The sequence below is a fragment of the Gnatocerus cornutus genome, chromosome 3, assembly GCF_029298725.1.
Source record: "Gnatocerus cornutus isolate USDA-ARS CGAHR chromosome 3, icGnaCorn1.1, whole genome shotgun sequence".
Classification (NCBI taxonomy): Eukaryota; Metazoa; Arthropoda; class Insecta; order Coleoptera; family Tenebrionidae; genus Gnatocerus; species Gnatocerus cornutus.
This window is the reverse complement of record NC_142235.1, coordinates 3,532,502-3,553,466: the sequence shown is the minus strand read 5'-3', so window position 1 is coordinate 3,553,466 and position 20,965 is coordinate 3,532,502. Positions and strand designations below refer to the sequence as shown.

The 20,965-nt window shown below is 36.4% G+C and overlaps 1 protein-coding gene across 1 annotated transcript; it reads right to left on the bottom strand.

The window, feature by feature from the left end:
- Positions 1–19,866: 19,866 nt before the first annotated feature.
- Positions 19,867–20,702, bottom strand: LOC148176856 (uncharacterized). Its single transcript, XM_088032760.1, has 2 exons — positions 20,532–20,702; positions 19,867–20,482 (listed from the first exon to the last, which is right to left on the bottom strand). The coding sequence occupies exons 1-2, from the start codon at positions 20,539–20,541 to the stop codon at positions 20,091–20,093; spliced, it is 402 nt and encodes a 133-aa protein (XP_087888886.1). The 5' UTR covers positions 20,542–20,702; the 3' UTR covers positions 19,867–20,090.
- Between the last annotated feature and the right edge of the window lie 263 nt (positions 20,703–20,965).

The following is a 20,965-nucleotide window of genomic DNA, read 5'->3' as shown; positions in this document are numbered from 1 at the left end:
TCAGCCGTTGAATCTTGGTAAAAAGTCATGATTTGTAGATTTCATGCTTTTCTTTGCGAATTCAAGCCAGAAAACAACGAAAATCGGCGAGAAATAATCGTTTTGCATCGAAATATGCGGTTTTCTGTAAGAATTTTGATGATTTCTTGCAGAATTCTGCTGTTTTCTTGCAATTCAGCCGTTGAATCTTGGTAAAAAGTGATGATTTTGTAGATTTCGTGCTCTTTTTTGCAAATTCAAGCCAGAAAACAACGAAAATCGGCGATAAATCGTCGTTTTGCATCGAAATATGCGGTTTTCTCTAAGAATTTTGTCGATTTCGTGCAGAATTCTGCTGTTTTCTTGCAATTCAGCCGTTGAATCTTGGTAAAAAGTCATGATTTTGTAGATTTCGTGCTCTTCTTTGCGAATTCAAGATAGAAAACAACGAAAATCAGCGAGAAATCGTCGTTTTGCATCGAAATATGCGGTTTTCTCTAAGAATTTTGATGATTTCGTGCAGAATTCTGCTGTTTTCTTGCAATTCAGCCGTTGAATCTAGGTAAAAAGTCATGATTTTGTAGATTTCGTGCTCTTCTTGGCGAATTCATGCCAGAAAACAACGAAAATCGGCGAGAAATCGTCGTTTTGCATCGAAATATGCGGTTTTCTCTAAGAATTTTGATGATTTCGTGCAGAATTCTGCTGTTTTCTTGCAATTCAGCCGTTGAATCTTGGTAAAAAGTCATGATTTTGTAGATTTCGTGCTCTTCTTTGCGAATTCAAGCCAGAAAACAACGAAAATCGGCAAGAAATCGTTGTTTTGCATCGAAATATGCGGTTTTCTGTAAGAATTTTGATGATTTCGTGCAGAATTCTGCTGTTTCCTTGCAATTCAGCCGTTGAATCTTGGTAAAAAGTCATGATTTTGTAGATTTCGTGCTCTTCTTTGCGAATTCAAGCCAGAAAACAACGAAAATCGGCGAGAAATCGTCGTTTTGCATCGAAATATGCGGTTTTCTGTAAGAATTTTGATGATTTCGTGCAGAATTCTGCTGTTTTCTTGCAATTCAGCCGTAGAATCTTGGTAAAAAGTGATGATTTTGTAGATTTCGTGCTCTTCTTTGCGAATTCAAGCCAGAAAACAACGAAAATCGGCGAGAAATCGTTGTTTTGCATCGAAATATGCGGTTTTCTGTAAGAATTTTGATGATTTCGTGCAGAATTCTGCTGTTTTCTTGCAATTCAGCCGTTGAATCTTGGTAAAAAGTCATGATTTTGTAGATTTCGTGCTTTTCTTTGCGAATTCAAGCCAGAAAACAACGAAAATCGGCGAGAAATAATCGTTTTGCATCGAAATATGCGGTTTTCTGTAAGAATTTTGATGATTTCGTGCAGAATTCTGCTGTTTTCTTGCAATTCAGCCGTTGAATCTTGGTAAAAAGTCATGATTTTGTAGATTTCGTGCTCTTCTTTGCGAATTCAAGCCAGAAAACAACGAAAATCGGCGAGAAATCGTCGTTTTGCATCGAAATATGCGGTTTTCTGTAAGAATTTTGATGATTTCGTGCAGAATTCTGCTGTTTTCTTGCAATTCAGCCGTAGAATTTTGGTAAAAAGTGATGATTTTGTAGATTTCGTGCTCTTCTTTGCGAATTCAAGCCAGAAAACAACGAAAATCGGCAAGAAATCGTTGTTTTGCATCGAAATATGCGGTTTTCTGTAAGAATTTTGATGATTTCGTGCAGAATTCTGCTGTTTTCTTGCAATTCAGCCGTTGAATCTTGGTAAAAAGTCATGATTTTGTAGATTTCGTGCTCTTTTTTGCGAATTCAAGCCAGAAAACAACGAAAATCGGCGATAAATCGTCGTTTTGCATCGAAATATGCGGTTTTCTCTAAGAATTTTGTCGATTTCGTGCAGAATTCTGCTGTTTTCTTGCAATTCAGCCGTTGAATCTTGGTAAAAAGTCATGATTTTGTAGATTTCGTGCTCTTCTTTGCGAATTCAAGATAGAAAACAACGAAAATCAGCGAGAAATCGTCGTTTTGCATCGAAATATGCGGTTTTCTCTAAGAATTTTGATGATTTCGTGCGGAATTCTGCTGTTTTCTTGCAATTCAGCCGTTGAATCTAGGTAAAAAGTCATGATTTTGTAGATTTCGTGCTCTTCTTGGCGAATTCATGCCAGAAAACAACGAAAATCGGCGAGAAATCGTCGTTTTGCATCGAAATATGCGGTTTTCTCTAAGAATTTTGATGATTTCGTGCAGAATTCTGCTGTTTTCTTGCAATTCAGTGTTGAATCTTGGTAAAAAGTCATGATTTTGTAGATTTCGTGCTCTTCTTTGCGAATTCAAGCCAGAAAACAACGAAAATCGGCGAGAAATCGTCGTTTTGCATCGAAATATGCGGTTTTCTGTAAGAATTTTGATGATTTCGTGCAGAATTCTGCTGTTTTCTTGCAATTCAGCCGTAGAATTTTGGTAAAAAGTGATGATTTTGTAGATTTCGTGCTCTTCTTTGCGAATTCAAGCCAGAAAACAACGAAAATCGGCAAGAAATCGTTGTTTTGCATCGAAATATGCGGTTTTCTGTAAGAATTTTGATGATTTCGTGCAGAATTCTGCTGTTTTCTTGCAATTCAGCCGTTGAATCTTGGTAAAAAGTCATGATTTTGTAGATTTCGTGCTCTTCTTTGCGAATTCAAGCCAGAAAACAACGAAAATCGGCGAGAAATCGTCGTTTTGCATCGAAATATGCGGTTTTCTCTAAGAATTTTGACGATTTCGTGCAGAATTCTGCTGTTTTCTTGCAATTCAGCCCTTGAATCTTGGTAAAAAGTCATGATTTTGTAGATTTCGTGCTCTTCTTTGCGAATTCATGCCAGAAAACAACGAAAATCGGCGAGAAATCGTCGTTTTGCATCGAAATATGCGGTTTTCTGTAAGAATTTTGATGATTTCGTGCAGAATTCTGCTGTTTTCTTGCAATTCAGCTGTTGAATCTTCGTAAAAAGTCATGATTTTGTAGATTTAGTGCTCTTCTTTGCGAATTCAAGCCAGAAAACAACGAAAATCGGCGAGAAATTGTCGTTTTGCATCGAAATATGCGGTTTTCTGTAAGAATTTTGATGATTTCGTGCAGATTTCTGCTGTTTTCTTGCAATTCAGCCGTTGAATCTTGGTAAAAAGTCATGATTTTGTAGATTTCGTGCTCTTCTTTGCGAATTCAAGCCAGAAAACAACGAAAATCGGCGAGAAATCGTCGTTTTGCATCGAAATATGCGGTTTTCTGTAAGAATTTTGATGATTTCGTGCAGAATTCTGCTGTTTTCTTGCTATTCAGCCGTTGAATCTAGGTAAAAAGTCATGATTTTGTAGATTTCGTGCTCTTCTTGGCGAATTCAAGATAGAAAACAACGAAAATCGGCGAGAAATCGTTGTTTTGCATCGAAATATGCAGTTTTCTCTAAGAATTTTAATGATTTCGTGCAGAATTCTGCTGTTTTCTTGCAATTCAGCCGTTGAATCTTGGTAAAAAGTCATGATTTTGTAGATTTCGTGCTCTTCTTGGCGAATTCAAGATAGAAAACAACGAAAATCGGCGATAAATCGTTGTTTTGCATCGAAATATGCTGTTTTCTGTAAGAATTTTGATGATTTCGTGCAGAATTCTGCTGTTTTCTTGCAATTCAGCCGTTGAATCTTGGTAAAAAGTCATGATTTTGTAGATTTCGTGCTCTTCTTTGCGAATTCAAGCCAGAAAACAACGAAAATCGGCGAGAAATCGTCGTTTTGCATCGAAAAATGCGGTTTTCTGTAAGAATTTTGATGATTTCGTGCAGATTTCTGCTGTTTTCTTGCAATTCAGCCGTTGAATCTTGGTAAAAAGTCATGATTTTGTAGATTTCGTGCTCTTCTTTGCGAATTCAAGCCAGAAAACAACGAAAATTGGCGAGAAATCGTCGTTTTGCATCGAAAAATGCGGTTTTCTGTAAGAATTTTGATGATTTCGTGCAGATTTCTTCTGTTTTCTTGCAATTCAACTGTTGAATCTTGGTAAAAAGTCATGATTTTGTAGATTTCGTGCTCTTCTTTGCGAATTCAAGCCAGAAAACAACCAGAATCGGCGAGAAATCGTCGTTTTGCATCGAAATATGCGGTTTTCTGTAAGAATTTTGATGATTTCGTGCAGAATTCTGCTGTTTTCTTGCAATTCAGCCGTTGAATCTTGGTAAAAAGTCATGATTTTGTAGATTTCGTGCTCTTCTTTGCGAATTCAAGCCAGAAAACAACGAAAATCGGCGAGAAATCGTCGTTTTTCATCGAAATATGCGGTTTTCTCTAAGAATTTTGACGATTTCGTGCAGAATTCTGCTGTTTTCTTGCAACTCAGCCGTTGAATCTTGGTAAAAAGTCATGATTTTGTAGAATTCGTGCTCTTCTTTGCGAATTCAAGATAGAAAACAACGAAAATCAGCGAGAAATCGTCGTTTTGCATCGAAATATGCGGTTTTCTCTAAGAATTTTGATGATTTCGTGCAGAATTCTGCTGTTTTCTTGCAATTCAGCCGTTGAATCTTGATAAAAAGTCATGATTTTGTAGATTTCGTGCTCTTCTTTGCAAATTCATGCCAGAAAACAACGAAAATCGGCGAGAAATCGTCGTTTTGCATCGAAATATGCGGTTTTCTGTAAGAATTTTGATGATTTCGTGCAGAATTCTGCTGTTTTCTTGCAATTCAGCCGTTGAATCTTGGTAAAAAGTCATGATTTTGTAGATTTCGTGCTCTTCATTGCGAATTCAAGCCAGAAAACAACGACAATCAGCGAGAAATCGTCGTTTTGCATCGAAATATGCGGTTTTCTGTAAGAATTTTGATGATTTCGTGCAGAATTCTGCTGTTTTCTTGCAATTCAGCCGTTGAATCTAGGTAAAAAGTCATGATTTTGTAGATTTCGTGCTCTTTTTGGCAAATTCAAGATAGAAAACAACGAAAATCGGCGAGAAATCGTTGTTTTGCATCGAAATATGCGGTTTTCTGTAAGAATTTTGATGATTTCGTGCAGAATTCTGCTGTTTTCTTGCAATTCAGCCGTTGAATCTTGGTAAAAAGTCATGATTTTGTAGATTTCGTGCTCTTCTTTGCGAATTCAAGCCAGAAAACAACGAAAATCGGCGAGAAATCGTCGTTTTGCATCGAAATATGCGGTTTTCTCTAAGAATTTTGACGATTTCGTGCAGAATTCTGCTGTTTTCTTGCAATTCAGCCGTTGAATCTTGATAAAAAGTCATGATTTTGTAGATTTTGTGCTCTTCTTTGCAAATTCATGCCAGAAAACAACGAAAATCGGCGAAAAATCGTCGTTTTGCATCGAAATATGCGGTTTTCTGTAAGAATTTTGATGATTTCGTGCAGAATTCTGCTGTTTTCTTGCAATTCAGCCGTTGAATCTTGGTAAAAAGTCATGATTTTGTAGATTTCGTGGTCTTCATTGCGAATTCAAGCCAGAAAACAACGACAATCAGCGAGAAATCGTCGTTTTGCATCGAAATATGCGGTTTTCTGTAAGAATTTTGATGATTTCGTGCAGAATTCTGCTGTTTTCTTGCAATTCAGCCGTTGAATCTAGGTAAAAAGTCATGATTTTGTAGATTTCGTGCTCTTTTTGGCAAATTCAAGATAGAAAACAACGAAAATCGGCGAGAAATCGTTGTTTTGCATCGAAATATGCGGTTTTCTGTAAGAATTTTGATGATTTCGTGCAGAATTCTGCTGTTTTCTTGCAATTCAGCCGTTGAATCTAGGTAAAAAGTCATGATTTTGTAGATTTCGTGCTCTTCTTGGCGAATTGAAGATAGAAAACAACGAAAATCGGCGAGAAATCGTTGTTTTGCATCGAAATATGCGGTTTTCTGTAAGAATTTTGATGATTTCGTGCAGAATTCTGCTGTTTTCTTGCAATTCAGCCGTTGAATCTTGGTAAAAAGTCATGATTTTGTAGATTTCGTGCTCTTCTTTGCGAATTCAAGCCAGAAAACAACGAAAATCGGCGAGAAATCGTCGTTTTGCATCGAAAAATGCGGTTTTCTGTAAGAATTTTGATGATTTCGTGCAGATTTCTGCTGTTTTCTTGCAATTCAGCCGCTGAATCTTGGTAAAAAGTCATGATTTTGTAGATTTCGTGCTCTTCTTTGCGAATTCAAGCCAGAAAACAACCAGAATCGGCGAGAAATCGTCGTTTTGCATCGAAATATGCGGTTTTCTGTAAGAATTTTGATGATTTCGTGCAGAATTCTGCTGTTTTCTTGCAATTCAGCCGTTGAATCTTGGTAAAAAGTTATGATTTTGTAGATTTCGTGCTTTTCTTTGCGAATTCAAGCCAGAAAACAACGAAAATCGGCGAGAAATAATCGTTTTGCATCGAAATATGCGGATTTCTGTAAGAATTTTGATGATTTCGTGCAGAATTCTGCTGTTTTCTTGCAATTCAGCCGTTGAATCTTGGTAAAAAGTGATGATTTTGTAGATTTCGTGCTCTTTTTTGCGAATTCAAGCCAGAAAACAACGAAAATCGGCGATAAATCGTCGTTTTGCATCGAAATATGCGGTTTTCTCTAAGAATTTTGATGATTTCGTGCAGAATTCTGCTGTTTTCTTGCAATTCAGCATTTGAATCTTGGTAAAAAGTCATGATTTTGTAGATTTCGTGCTCTTCTTTGCGAGAATTCAAGCCACAAAACAACGAAAATCGGCGAGAAATCGTCGTTTTGCATCGAAATATGCGGTTTTCTGTAAGAATTTTGATGATTTCGTGCAGAATTCTGCTGTTTTCTTGCAATTCAGCCGTAGAATCTTGGTAAAAAGTGATGATTTTGTAGATTTCGTGCTCTTCTTTGCGAATTCAAGCCAGAAAACAACGAAAATCGGCGAAAAATCGTCGTTTTGCATCGAAATATGCGGTTTTCTGTAAGAATTTTGATGATTTCGTGCAGAATTCTGCTGTTTTCTTGCAATTCAGCCGTTGAATCTTGGTAAAAAGTCATGATTTTGTAGATTTCGTGGTCTTCATTGCGAATTCAAGCCAGAAAACAACGACAATCAGCGAGAAATCGTCGTTTTGCATCGAAATATGCGGTTTTCTGTAAGAATTTTGATGATTTCGTGCAGAATTCTGCTGTTTTCTTGCAATTCAGCCGTTGAATCTAGGTAAAAAGTCATGATTTTGTAGATTTCGTGCTCTTTTTGGCAAATTCAAGATAGAAAACAACGAAAATCGGCGAGAAATCGTTGTTTTGCATCGAAATATGCGGTTTTCTGTAAGAATTTTGATGATTTCGTGCAGAATTCTGCTGTTTTCTTGCAATTCAGCCGTTGAATCTAGGTAAAAAGTCATGATTTTGTAGATTTCGTGCTCTTCTTGGCGAATTGAAGATAGAAAACAACGAAAATCGGCGAGAAATCGTTGTTTTGCATCGAAATATGCGGTTTTCTGTAAGAATTTTGATGATTTCGTGCAGAATTCTGCTGTTTTCTTGCAATTCAGCCGCTGAATCTTGGTAAAAAGTCATGATTTTGTAGATTTCGTGCTCTTCTTTGCGAATTCAAGCCAGAAAACAACCAGAATCGGCGAGAAATCGTCGTTTTGCATCGAAATATGCGGTTTTCTGTAAGAATTTTGATGATTTCGTGCAGAATTCTGCTGTTTTCTTGCAATTCAGCCGTTGAATCTTGGTAAAAAGTTATGATTTTGTAGATTTCGTGCTTTTCTTTGCGAATTCAAGCCAGAAAACAACGAAAATCGGCGAGAAATAATCGTTTTGCATCGAAATATGCGGATTTCTGTAAGAATTTTGATGATTTCGTGCAGAATTCTGCTGTTTTCTTGCAATTCAGCCGTTGAATCTTGGTAAAAAGTGATGATTTTGTAGATTTCGTGCTCTTTTTTGCGAATTCAAGCCAGAAAACAACGAAAATCGGCGATAAATCGTCGTTTTGCATCGAAATATGCGGTTTTCTCTAAGAATTTTGATGATTTCGTGCAGAATTCTGCTGTTTTCTTGCAATTCAGCATTTGAATCTTGGTAAAAAGTCATGATTTTGTAGATTTCGTGCTCTTCTTTGCGAGAATTCAAGCCACAAAACAACGAAAATCGGCGAGAAATCGTCGTTTTGCATCGAAATATGCGGTTTTCTGTAAGAATTTTGATGATTTCGTGCAGAATTCTGCTGTTTTCTTGCAATTCAGCCGTAGAATCTTGGTAAAAAGTGATGATTTTGTAGATTTCGTGCTCTTCTTTGCGAATTCAAGCCAGAAAACAACGAAAATCGGCGAGAAATCGTTGTTTTGCATGGAAATATGCGGTTTTCTCTAAGAATTTTGATGATTTCGTGCAGAATTCTGCTGTTTTCTTGCAATTCAGCCGTTGAATCTTGGTAAAAAGTCATGATTTTGTAGATTTCGTGCTCTTCTTTGCGAATTCAAGCCAGAAAACAACGAAAATCGGCGAGAAATCGTCGTTTTGCATCGAAATATGCGGTTTTCTGTAAGAATTTTGATGATTTCGTGCAGATTTCTGCTGTTTTCTTGCAATTCAGCCGTAGAATCTTGGTAAAAAGTGATGATTTTGTAGATTTCGTGCTTTTCTTTGCGAATTCAAGATAGAAAACAACGAAAATCAGCGAGAAATCGTCGTTTTGCATCGAAATATGCGGTTTTCTCTAAGAATTTTGATGATTTCGTGCAGAATTCTGCTGTTTTCTTGCAATTCAGCCGTTGAATCTTGGTAAAAAGTGATGATTTTGTAGATTTCGTGCTCTTCTTCGCGAATTCAAGCCAGAAAACATCGAAAATCGGCGAGAAATCGTCGTTTTGCATCGAAATATGCGGTTTTCTCTAAGAATTTTGATGATTTCGTGCAAAATTCTGCTGTTTTCTTGCAATTCAGCCGTTGAATCTTGGTAAAAAGTGATGATTTTGTAGATTTCGTGCTCTTCTTTGCGAATTCAAGCCAGAAAACAACGAAAATCGGCGAGAAATAGTCGTTTTGCATCGAAATATGCGGTTTTCTCTAAGAATTTTGACGATTTCGTGCAGAATTCTGCTGTTTTCTTGCAATTCAGCCGTTGAATCTTGGTAAAAAGTCATGATTTTGTAGATTTCGTGCTCTTCTTTGCGAATTCAAGATAGAAAACAACGAAAATCAGCGAGAAATCGTCGTTTTGCATCGAAATATGCGGTTTTCTCTAAGAATTTTAATGATTTCGTGCAGAATTCTGCTGTTTTCTTGCAATTCAGCCGTTGAATCTTGATAAAAAGTCATGATTTTGTAGATTTCGTGCTCTTCTTTGCAAATTCATGCCAGAAAACAACGAAAATCGGCGAGAAATCGTCGTTTTGCATCGAAATATGCGGTTTTCTGTAAGAATTTTGATGATTTCTTGCAGAATTCTGCTGTTTTCTTGCAATTCAGCCGTTGAATCTTGGTAAAAAGTCATGATTTTGTAGATTTCGTGCTCTTCATTGCGAATTCAAGCCAGAAAACAACGAAAATCAGCGAGAAATCGTCGTTTTGCATCGAAATATGCGGTTTTCTGTAAGAATTTTGATGATTTCGTGCAGAATTCTGCTGTTTTCTTGCAATTCAGCTGTTGAATCTAGGTAAAAAGTCATGATTTTGTAGATTTCGTGCTCTTTTTGGCAAATTCAAGATAGAAAACAACGAAAATCGGCGAGAAATCGTTGTTTTGCATCGAAATATGCGGTTTTCTGTAAGAATTTTGATGATTTCGTGCAGAATTCTGCTGTTTTCTTGCAATTCAGCCGTTGAATCTAGGTAAAAAGTCATGATTTTGTAGATTTCGTGCTTTTCTTGGCGAATTCAAGATAGAAAACAACGAAAATCGGCGAGAAATCGTTGTTTTGCATCGAAATATGCGGTTTTCTGTAAGAATTTTGATGATTTCGTGCAGAATTCTGCTGTTTTCTTGCAATTCAGCCGTTGAATCTTGGTAAAAAGTCATGATTTTGTAGATTTCGTGCTCTTCTTTGCGAATTCAAGCCAGAAAACAACGAAAATCGGCGAGAAATCGTCGTTTTGCATCGAAAAATGCGGTTTTCTGTAAGAATTTTGATGATTTCGTGCAGATTTCTGCTGTTTTCTTGCAATTCAGCCGTTGAATCTTGGTAAAAAGTCATGATTTTGTAGATTTCGTGCTCTTCTTTTCGAATTCAAGCCAGAAAACAACCAGAATCGGCGAGAAATCGTCGTTTTGCATCGAAATATGCGGTTTTCTGTAAGAATTTTGATGATTTCGTGCAGAATTCTGCTGTTTTCTTGCAATTCAGCCGTTGAATCTTGGTAAAAAGTCATGATTTTGTAGATTTCGTGCTCTTCTTTGCGAATTCAAGCCAGAAAACAACGAAAATCGGCGAGAAATCGTCGTTTTGCATCGAAATATGCGGTTTTCTCTAAGAATTTTGACGATTTCGTGCAGAATTCTGCTGTTTTCTTGCAACTCAGCTGTTGAATCTTGGTAAAAAGTCATGATTTTGTAGATTTCGTGCTCTTCTTTGCGAATTCAAGATAGAAAACAACGAAAATCAGCGAGAAATCGTCGTTTTGCATCGAAATATGCGGTTTTCTCTAAGAATTTTGATGATTTCGTGCAGAATTCTGCTGTTTTCTTGCAATTCAGCCGTTGAATCTTGATAAAAAGTCATGATTTTGTAGATTTCGTGCTCTTCTTTGCAAATTCATGCCAGAAAACAACGAAAATCGGCGAGAAATCGTCGTTTTGCATCGAAATATGCGGTTTTCTGTAAGAATTTTGATGATTTCGTGCAGAATTCTGCTGTTTTCTTGCAATTCAGCCGTTGAATCTTGGTAAAAAGTCATGATTTTGTAGATTTCGTGGTCTTCATTGCGAATTCAAGCCAGAAAACAACGACAATCAGCGAGAAATCGTCGTTTTGCATTGAAATATGCGGTTTTCTGTAAGAATTTTGATGATTTCGTGCAGAATTCTGCTGTTTTCTTGCAATTCAGCCGTTGAATCTAGGTAAAAAGTCATGATTTTGTAGATTTCGTGCTCTTTTTGGCAAATTCAAGATAGAAAACAACGAAAATCGGCGAGAAATCGTTGTTTTGCATCGAAATATGCGGTTTTCTGTAAGAATTTTGATGATTTCGTGCAGAATTCTGCTGTTTTCTTGCAATTCAGCCGTTGAATCTAGGTAAAAAGTCATGATTTTGTAGATTTCCTGCTCTTCTTGGCGAATTCAAGATAGAAAACAACGAAAATCGGCGAGAAATAGTTGTTTTGCATCGAAATATGCGGTTTTCTGTAAGAATTTTGATGATTTCGTGCAGAATTCTGCTGTTTTCTTGCAATTCAGCCGTTGAATCTTGGTAAAAAGTCATGATTTTGTAGATTTCGTGCTCTTCTTTGCGAATTCAAGCCAGAAAACAACCAGAATCGGCGAGAAATCGTCGTTTTGCATCGAAATATGCGGTTTTCTGTAAGAATTTTGATGATTTCGTGCAGAATTCTGCTGTTTTCTTGCAATTCAGCCGTTGAATATTGGTAAAAAGTCATGATTTTGTAGATTTCGTGCTTTTCTTTGCGAATTCAAGCCAGAAAACAACGAAAATCGGCGAGAAATAATCGTTTTGCATCGAAATATGCGGTTTTCTGTAAGAATTTTGATGATTTCGTGCAGAATTCTGCTGTTTTCTTGCAATTCCGCCGTTGAATCTTGGTAAAAAGTGATGATTTTGTAGATTTCGTGCTCTTTTTTGCGAATTCAAGCCAGAAAACAACGAAAATCGGCGATAAATCGTCGTTTTGCATCGAAATATGCGGTTTTCTCTAAGAATTTTGTCGATTTCGTGCAGAATTCTGCTGTTTTCTTGCAATTCAGCCGTTGAATCTTGGTAAAAAGTCATGATTTTGTAGATTTCGTGCTCTTCTTTGCGAATTCAAGATAGAAAACAACGAAAATCAGCGAGAAATCGTCGTTTTGCATCGAAATATGCGGTTTTCTCTAAGAATTTTGATGATTTCGTGCAGAATTCTGCTGTTTTCTTGCAATTCAGCCGTTGAATCTTGATAAAAAGTCATGATTTTGTAGATTTCGTGCTCTTCTTTGCAAATTCATGCCAGAAAACAACGAAAATCGGCGAGAAATCGTCGTTTTGCATCGAAATATGCGGTTTTCTGTAAGAATTTTGATGATTTCTTGCAGAATTCTGCTGTTTTCTTGCAATTCAGCCGTTGAATCTTGGTAAAAAGTCATGATTTTGTAGATTTCGTGCTTTTCATTGCGAATTCAAGCCAGAAAACAACGAAAATCAGCGAGAAATCGTCGTTTTGCATCGAAATATGCGGTTTTCTGTAAGAATTTTGATGATTTCGTGCAGAATTCTGCTGTTTTCTTGCAATTCAGCCATTGAATCTAGGTAAAAAGTCATGATTTTGTAGATTTCGTGCTCTTTTTGGCAAATTCAAGATAGAAAACAACAAAAATCGGCGAGAAATCGTTATTTTGCATCGAAATATGCGGTTTTCTGTAAGAATTTTGATGATTTCGTGCAGAATTCTGCTGTTTTCTTGCAATTCAGCCGTTGAATCTAGGTAAAAAGTCATGATTTTGTAGATTTCGTGCTCTTCTTGGCGAATTCAAGATAGAAAACAACGAAAATCGGCGAGAAATCGTTGTTTTGCATCGAAATATGCGGTTTTCTGTAAGAATTTTGATGATTTCGTGCAGAATTCTGCTGTTTTCTTGCAATTCAGCCGTTGAATCTTGGTAAAAAGTCATGATTTTGTAGATTTCGTGCTCTTCTTTGCGAATTCAAGCCAGAAAACAACAAAAATCGGCGAGAAATCGTCGTTTTGCATCGAAAAATGCGGTTTTCTGTAAGAATTTTGATGATTTCGTGCAGATTTCTGCTGTTTTCTTGCAATTCAGCCGTTGAATCTTGGTAAAAAGTCATGATTTTGTAGATTTCGTGCTCTTCTTTGCGAATTCAAGCCAGAAAACAACCAGAATCGGCGAGAAATCGTCGTTTTGCATCGAAATATGCGGTTTTCTGTAAGAATTTTGATGATTTCGTGCAGAATTCTGCTGTTTTCTTGCAATTCAGCCGTTGAATCTTGGTAAAAAGTCATGATTTTGTAGATTTCGTGCTCTTCTTTGCGAATTCAAGCCAGAAAACAACGAAAATCGGCGAGAAATCGTCGTTTTGCATCGAAATATGCGGTTTTCTCTAAGAATTTTGACGATTTCGTGCAGAATTCTGCTGTTTTCTTGCAACTCAGCTGTTGAATCTTGGTAAAAAGTCATGATTTTGTAGATTTCGTGCTCTTCTTTGCGAATTCAAGATAGAAAACAACGAAAATCAGCGAGAAATCGTCGTTTTGCATCGAAATATGCGGTTTTCTCTAAGAATTTTGATGATTTCGTGCAGAATTCTGCTGTTTTCTTGCAATTCAGCCGTTGAATCTTGATAAAAAGTCATGATTTTGTAGATTTCGTGCTCTTCTTTGCAAATTCATGCCAGAAAACAACGAAAATCGGCGAGAAATCGTCGTTTTGCATCGAAATATGCGGTTTTCTGTAAGAATTTTGATGATTTCGTGCAGAATTCTGCTGTTTTCTTGCAATTCAGCCGTTGAATCTTGGTAAAAAGTCATGATTTTGTAGATTTCGTGGTCTTCATTGCGAATTCAAGCCAGAAAACAACGACAATCAGCGAGAAATCGTCGTTTTGCATTGAAATATGCGGTTTTCTGTAAGAATTTTGATGATTTCGTGCAGAATTCTGCTGTTTTCTTGCAATTCAGCCGTTGAATCTAGGTAAAAAGTCATGATTTTGTAGATTTCGTGCTCTTTTTGGCAAATTCAAGATAGAAAACAACGAAAATCGGCGAGAAATCGTTGTTTTGCATCGAAATATGCGGTTTTCTGTAAGAATTTTGATGATTTCGTGCAGAATTCTGCTGTTTTCTTGCAATTCAGCCGTTGAATCTAGGTAAAAAGTCATGATTTTGTAGATTTCGTGCTCTTCTTGGCGAATTCAAGATAGAAAACAACGAAAATCGGCGAGAAATAGTTGTTTTGCATCGAAATATGCGGTTTTCTGTAAGAATTTTGATGATTTCGTGCAGAATTCTGCTGTTTTCTTGCAATTCAGCCGTTGAATCTTGGTAAAAAGTCATGATTTTGTAGATTTCGTGCTCTTCTTTGCGAATTCAAGCCAGAAAACAACCAGAATCGGCGAGAAATCGTCGTTTTGCATCGAAATATGCGGTTTTCTGTAAGAATTTTGATGATTTCGTGCAGAATTCTGCTGTTTTCTTGCAATTCAGCCGTTGAATATTGGTAAAAAGTCATGATTTTGTAGATTTCGTGCTTTTCTTTGCGAATTCAAGCCAGAAAACAACGAAAATCGGCGAGAAATAATCGTTTTGCATCGAAATATGCGGTTTTCTGTAAGAATTTTGATGATTTCGTGCAGAATTCTGCTGTTTTCTTGCAATTCCGCCGTTGAATCTTGGTAAAAAGTGATGATTTTGTAGATTTCGTGCTCTTTTTTGCGAATTCAAGCCAGAAAACAACGAAAATCGGCGATAAATCGTCGTTTTGCATCGAAATATGCGGTTTTCTCTAAGAATTTTGTCGATTTCGTGCAGAATTCTGCTGTTTTCTTGCAATTCAGCCGTTGAATCTTGGTAAAAAGTCATGATTTTGTAGATTTCGTGCTCTTCTTTGCGAATTCAAGATAGAAAACAACGAAAATCAGCGAGAAATCGTCGTTTTGCATCGAAATATGCGGTTTTCTCTAAGAATTTTGATGATTTCGTGCAGAATTCTGCTGTTTTCTTGCAATTCAGCCGTTGAATCTTGATAAAAAGTCATGATTTTGTAGATTTCGTGCTCTTCTTTGCAAATTCATGCCAGAAAACAACGAAAATCGGCGAGAAATCGTCGTTTTGCATCGAAATATGCGGTTTTCTGTAAGAATTTTGATGATTTCTTGCAGAATTCTGCTGTTTTCTTGCAATTCAGCCGTTGAATCTTGGTAAAAAGTCATGATTTTGTAGATTTCGTGCTTTTCATTGCGAATTCAAGCCAGAAAACAACGAAAATCAGCGAGAAATCGTCGTTTTGCATCGAAATATGCGGTTTTCTGTAAGAATTTTGATGATTTCGTGCAAAATTCTGCTGTTTTCTTGCAATTCAGCCATTGAATCTAGGTAAAAAGTCATGATTTTGTAGATTTCGTGCTCTTTTTGGCAAATTCAAGATAGAAAACAACAAAAATCGGCGAGAAATCGTTATTTTGCATCGAAATATGCGGTTTTCTGTAAGAATTTTGATGATTTCGTGCAGAATTCTGCTGTTTTCTTGCAATTCAGCCGTTGAATCTAGGTAAAAAGTCATGATTTTGTAGATTTCGTGCTCTTCTTGGCGAATTCAAGATAGAAAACAACGAAAATCGGCGAGAAATCGTTGTTTTGCATCGAAATATGCGGTTTTCTGTAAGAATTTTGATGATTTCGTGCAGAATTCTGCTGTTTTCTTGCAATTCAGCCGTTGAATCTTGGTAAAAAGTCATGATTTTGTAGATTTCGTGCTCTTCTTTGCGAATTCAAGCCAGAAAACAACAAAAATCGGCGAGAAATCGTCGTTTTGCATCGAAAAATGCGGTTTTCTGTAAGAATTTTGATGATTTCGTGCAGATTTCTGCTGTTTTCTTGCAATTCAGCCGTTGAATCTTGGTAAAAAGTCATGATTTTGTAGATTTCGTGCTCTTCTTTGCGAATTCAAGCCAGAAAACAACGAAAATCGGCGATAAATCGTCGTTTTGCATCGAAATATGCGGTTTTCTCTAAGAATTTTGTCGATTTCGTGCAGAATTCTGCTGTTTTCTTGCAATTCAGCCGTTGAATCTTGGTAAGAAGTCATGATTTTGTAGATTTCGTGCTCTTCTTTGCGAATTCAAGCCAGAAAACAACGAAAATCGGCGATAAATCGTCGTTTTGCATCGAAATATGCGGTTTTCTCTAAGAATTTTGTCGATTTCGTGCAGAATTCTGCTGTTTTCTTGCAATTCAGCCGTTGAATCTTGGTAAAAAGTTATGATTTTGTAGATTTCGTGCTCTTCTTTGCGAATTCAAGATAGAAAACAACGAAAATCAGCGAGAAATCGTCGTTTTGCATCGAAATATGCGGTTTTCTCTAAGAATTTTGACGATTTCGTGCAGAATTCTGCTGTTTTCTTGCAATTCAGCCGTTGAATCTTGATAAAAAGTCATGATTTTGTAGATTTCGTGCTCTTCTTTGCAAATTCATGCCAGAAAACAACGAAAATCGGCGAGAAATCGTCGTTTTGCATCGAAATATGCGGTTTTCTGTAAGAATTTTGATGATTTCGTGCAGAATTCTGCTGTTTTCTTGCAATTCAGCCGTTGAATCTTGGTAAGAAGTCATGATTTTGTAGATTTCGTGCTCTTCTTTGCGAATTCAAGCCAGAAAACAACGAAAATCGGCGATAAATCGTCGTTTTGCATCGAAATATGCGGTTTTCTCTAAGAATTTTGTCGATTTCGTGCAGAATTCTGCTGTTTTCTTGCAATTCAGCCGTTGAATCTTGGTAAAAAGTTATGATTTTGTAGATTTCGTGCTCTTCTTTGCGAATTCAAGATAGAAAACAACGAAAATCAGCGAGAAATCGTCGTTTTGCATCGAAATATGCGGTTTTCTCTAAGAATTTTGACGATTTCGTGCAGAATTCTGCTGTTTTCTTGCAATTCAGCCGTTGAATCTTGATAAAAAGTCATGATTTTGTAGATTTCGTGCTCTTCTTTGCAAATTCATGCCAGAAAACAACGAAAATCGGCGAGAAATCGTCGTTTTGCATCGAAATATGCGGTTTTCTGTAAGAATTTTGATGATTTCGTGCAGAATTCTGCTGTTTTCTTGCAATTCAGCCGTTGAATCTTGGTAAAAAGTCATGATTTTGTGGATTTCGTGCTCTTCATTGCGAATTCAAGCCAGAAAACAACGACAATCAGCGAGAAATCGTCGTTTTGCATCGAAATGTGCGGTTTTCTGTAAGAATTTTGATGATTTCGTGCAGAATTCTGCTGTTTTCTTGCAATTCAGCCGTTGAATCTAGGTAAAAAGTCATGATTTTGTAGATTTCGTGCTCTTTTTGGCAAATTCAAGATAGAAAACAACGAAAATCGGCGAGAAATCGTTGTTTTGCATCGAAATATGCGGTTTTCTGTAAGAATTTTGATGATTTCGTGCAGAATTCTGCTGTTTTCTTGCAATTCAGCCGTTGAATCTAGGTAAAAAGTCATGATTTTGTAGATTTCGTGCTCTTCTTGGCAAATTCCAGATAGAAAACAACGAAAATCGGCGAGAAATCGTTGTTTTGCATCGAAATATGCGGTTTTCTGTAAGAATTTTGATGATTTCGTGCAGAATTCTGCTGTTTTCTTGCAATTCAGCCGTTGAATCTTGGTAAAAAGTCATGATTTTGTAGATTTCGTGCTCTTCTTTGCGAATTCAAGCCAGAAAACAACGAGAATCGGCGAGAAATCGTCGTTTTGCATCGAAAAATGCGGTTTTCTGTAAGAATTTTGATGATTTCGTGCAGATTTCTGCTGTTTTCTTGCAATTCAGCCGTTGAATCTTGGTAAAAAGTCATGATTTTGTAGATTTCGTGCTCTTCTTTGCGAATTCAAGCCAGAAAACAACGAGAATCGGCGAGAAATCGTCGTTTTGCATCGAAAAATGCGGTTTTCTGTAAGAATTTTGATGATTTCGTGCAGATTTCTGCTGTTTTCTTGCAATTCAGCCGTTGAATCTTGGTAAAAAGTCATGATTTTGTAGATTTCGTGCTCTTCTTTGCGAATTCAAGCCAGAAAACAACCAGAATCGGCGAGAAATCGTCGTTTTGCATCGAAATATGCGGTTTTCTGTAAGAATTTTGATGATTTCGTGCAGAATTCTGCTGTTTTCTTGCAATTCAGCCGTTGAATCTTGGTAAAAAGTCATGATTTTGTAGATTTCGTGCTCTTCTTTGCGAATTCAAGCCAGAAAACCACGAAAATCGGCGAGAAATCGTCGTTTTGCATCGAAATATGCGGTTTTCTCTAAGAATTTTGACGATTTCGTGCAGAATTCTGCTGTTTTCTTGCAACTCAGCCGTTGAATCTTGGTAAAAAGTCATGATTTTGTAGATTTCGTGCTCTTCTTTGCGAATTCAAGAAAGAAAACAACGAAAATCAGCGAGAAATCGTCGTTTTGCATCGAAATATGCGGTTTTCTCTAAGAATTTTGATGATTTCGTGCAGAATTCTGCTGTTTTCTTGCAATTCAGCAGTTGAATCTTGATAAAAAGTCATGATTTTATAGATTTCGTGCTCTTCTTTGCAAATTCATGCCAGAAAACAACGAAAATCGGCGAGAAATCGTCGTTTTGCATCGAAATATGCGGTTTTCTGTAAGAATTTTGATGATTTCGTGCAGAATTCTGCTGTTTTCTTGCAATTCAGCCGTTGAATCTTGGTAAAAAGTCATGAGTAGTAAGGTAGTGCCGGTTTCACTCCACGACCTTGTGGAGTGAAACCGGCATAGGTTTTACGCCGATGACTCATTACAGTTGAATCTCATTTTATTTTTTATTTTATCAACTTTCAGTACAATGTTATTTGATACTTATCGTTTCAAATTACATTTATCCAATTTTATGAAAGCTTGAAGTTTCATTGCAAATATCTTCGAAACGGTTATTCTGGGTCCATTGGTACATATAACAGAAAAGATGCACATTAAAAAATACTATCGATTCATAGAAAGTAACTGACGTTTGATTTGTAATGTATCAAGTTACAGGATGAAATGTGTTATTTACTGTTTGTTCATAACTCGAAAACGAAGAGTCTGACGAGATTTGCGCTACTAATAAAAAATTAGCGTTTTGTAAAGTACAATTGATTTATAGAAAAAGAATTGGGTTTTAGTCATATCGTGTCAAGTTACAGCTAAATAAAATTTTGAATTTTTGAAGTTTGAAGAGCAATATCTCGGAAACGATACTTCTGACACAATTTGAATCTATGACAAAAAAGATGCGCCTTAAAAAGTACCATCGAAATGTTGAAAGAAAATTTTGATTTTATTCGACCACCCCAAAAATCGAAAAAAATTTTGTTAAATCTTGAATAAAATCCAAACGAATTGAAAAAACTATGACATGTTATATATTTTCTTAATGCACATTTAATTCTGCGTTATTTGATATGCAGCATGACAATTTTAAAAAAACTACCCCTAAATTATTGTTGAAGGTAGAAATCTGAAATTTTGTGTGAATAATTAGTGGACGATTCTAAAAAACGCCGTAATGTTAAAAGTTTTTTTTTGCGACTGGTTTGTCAAAAAATGCAATTGGTACACATAAGGGTTGCGATTTTGTGTGATTGAAAACTATCAAAATAAACAGAAAATCTTTCTCAATATAGCGACCATACAATCACATAGAAAATAATGCGTTTAAGATTAGCATTTTTGTGGGGTAAAGTCCATTTCCGCCCGACCAAAAACTGGCACAATTCATCGTTGTCAGTCATTAATAAAATGCGCTAGTCGGTTTGTTCAGATTCCGAACCTGACACTCTTTTTTTTTTTTTTTTTTTTTTTTTTGGATACATATTTTATATATATTTATATGGTATTGTACTCAAAACTCTTTTCTTTATCCATTCCCAAAAATTCAGAAAATTTTGAAAACTTAAAAAAAAAAAAAAAAAAAATTTTTTAGATAATTTTTTTCTACTACCCCTGTTTAAATGTAAAAAAAGTATTTTTCTTTTACGTAAATTTTCAAAGATTTGCTTTATCTCGAAAAACTACCCCTATTTAAAAAAACTAAATATATATTCAATAATTTTTATTGTGTTTGCTACAAAGTTAAATTATATAGTAATCCGGGGGGAGGGGTGTGACTGCACCATTTTTCGATCATCCCTGTAAGTGCATTAAAATTAATCTTTTTGTTTTACTCCAAAAGTCTTTACTTACGGGATATCACGAATATGCACTCATCCGCAACCTCTCCTGTCTGCGGAATTCTTTTCGCTCCCTCCTTGATAGACAAGGTGGGACCTCTCTTATAATGTCCCTGTTTAACACTGGCCGATATCCCAGATAATCATCAGCATCATCATCATCATCCCACAATTCTTCTTTTTTAATGTTATTTAAAGGTGCTGCTGCTGCTGCTGCTGCTGCTGCTGCTGCTGATGTTCCTACTTCCCCACTGCTTGCAGAATTCTGCTGGGGTTGGTAAGATGCTGATGTGGGTGGTTGCGCCCATTCAGTTAGTCCAGGTTGGAATCGGCGACTGCACTTGAACTTGTGGATCGCCATTTTCGTTGGCTTGACCCAATGGTCTTTAACGAACGGGCATTGCACTAATTCTGAAAAAAATTATTGTATATAATTAAAAACAGAAGAACAATGTCTTACCGTCGCTCATGTTGCTTCAAGATTTCTTGATTTCTGTTGCTCTAAAGTGTTACAATTTGATTTATATTAAAGTCATTTATCACCGCCTACTTGACAAAATACGTTTTACGCCTTGTTTATCTCTACACACTATTTTTCAACCAATCCCTACTTAGTACACTTTCCGTTGCTGATGTTGCTATTGTGACATTGCGTTTCATTGGTTACAGCTTTCCCACACCAGCTCGAACTTAGACTTTTGAATGTCTTATTGGAGATGTATGTCCCAAACCTATGCACGCTTCTTGTTTCAATGACCCCGGTCATGAAAAATGCAAGCTTGCACTTACAAAATGCATTGCCAAGTTCCTGCGACAATGACCTGTCTTTAAGATTGATGTAATAAGCTGATATATGTCTAATTCTCTCGTGCATTGACTTGTCCTTCAAAATGT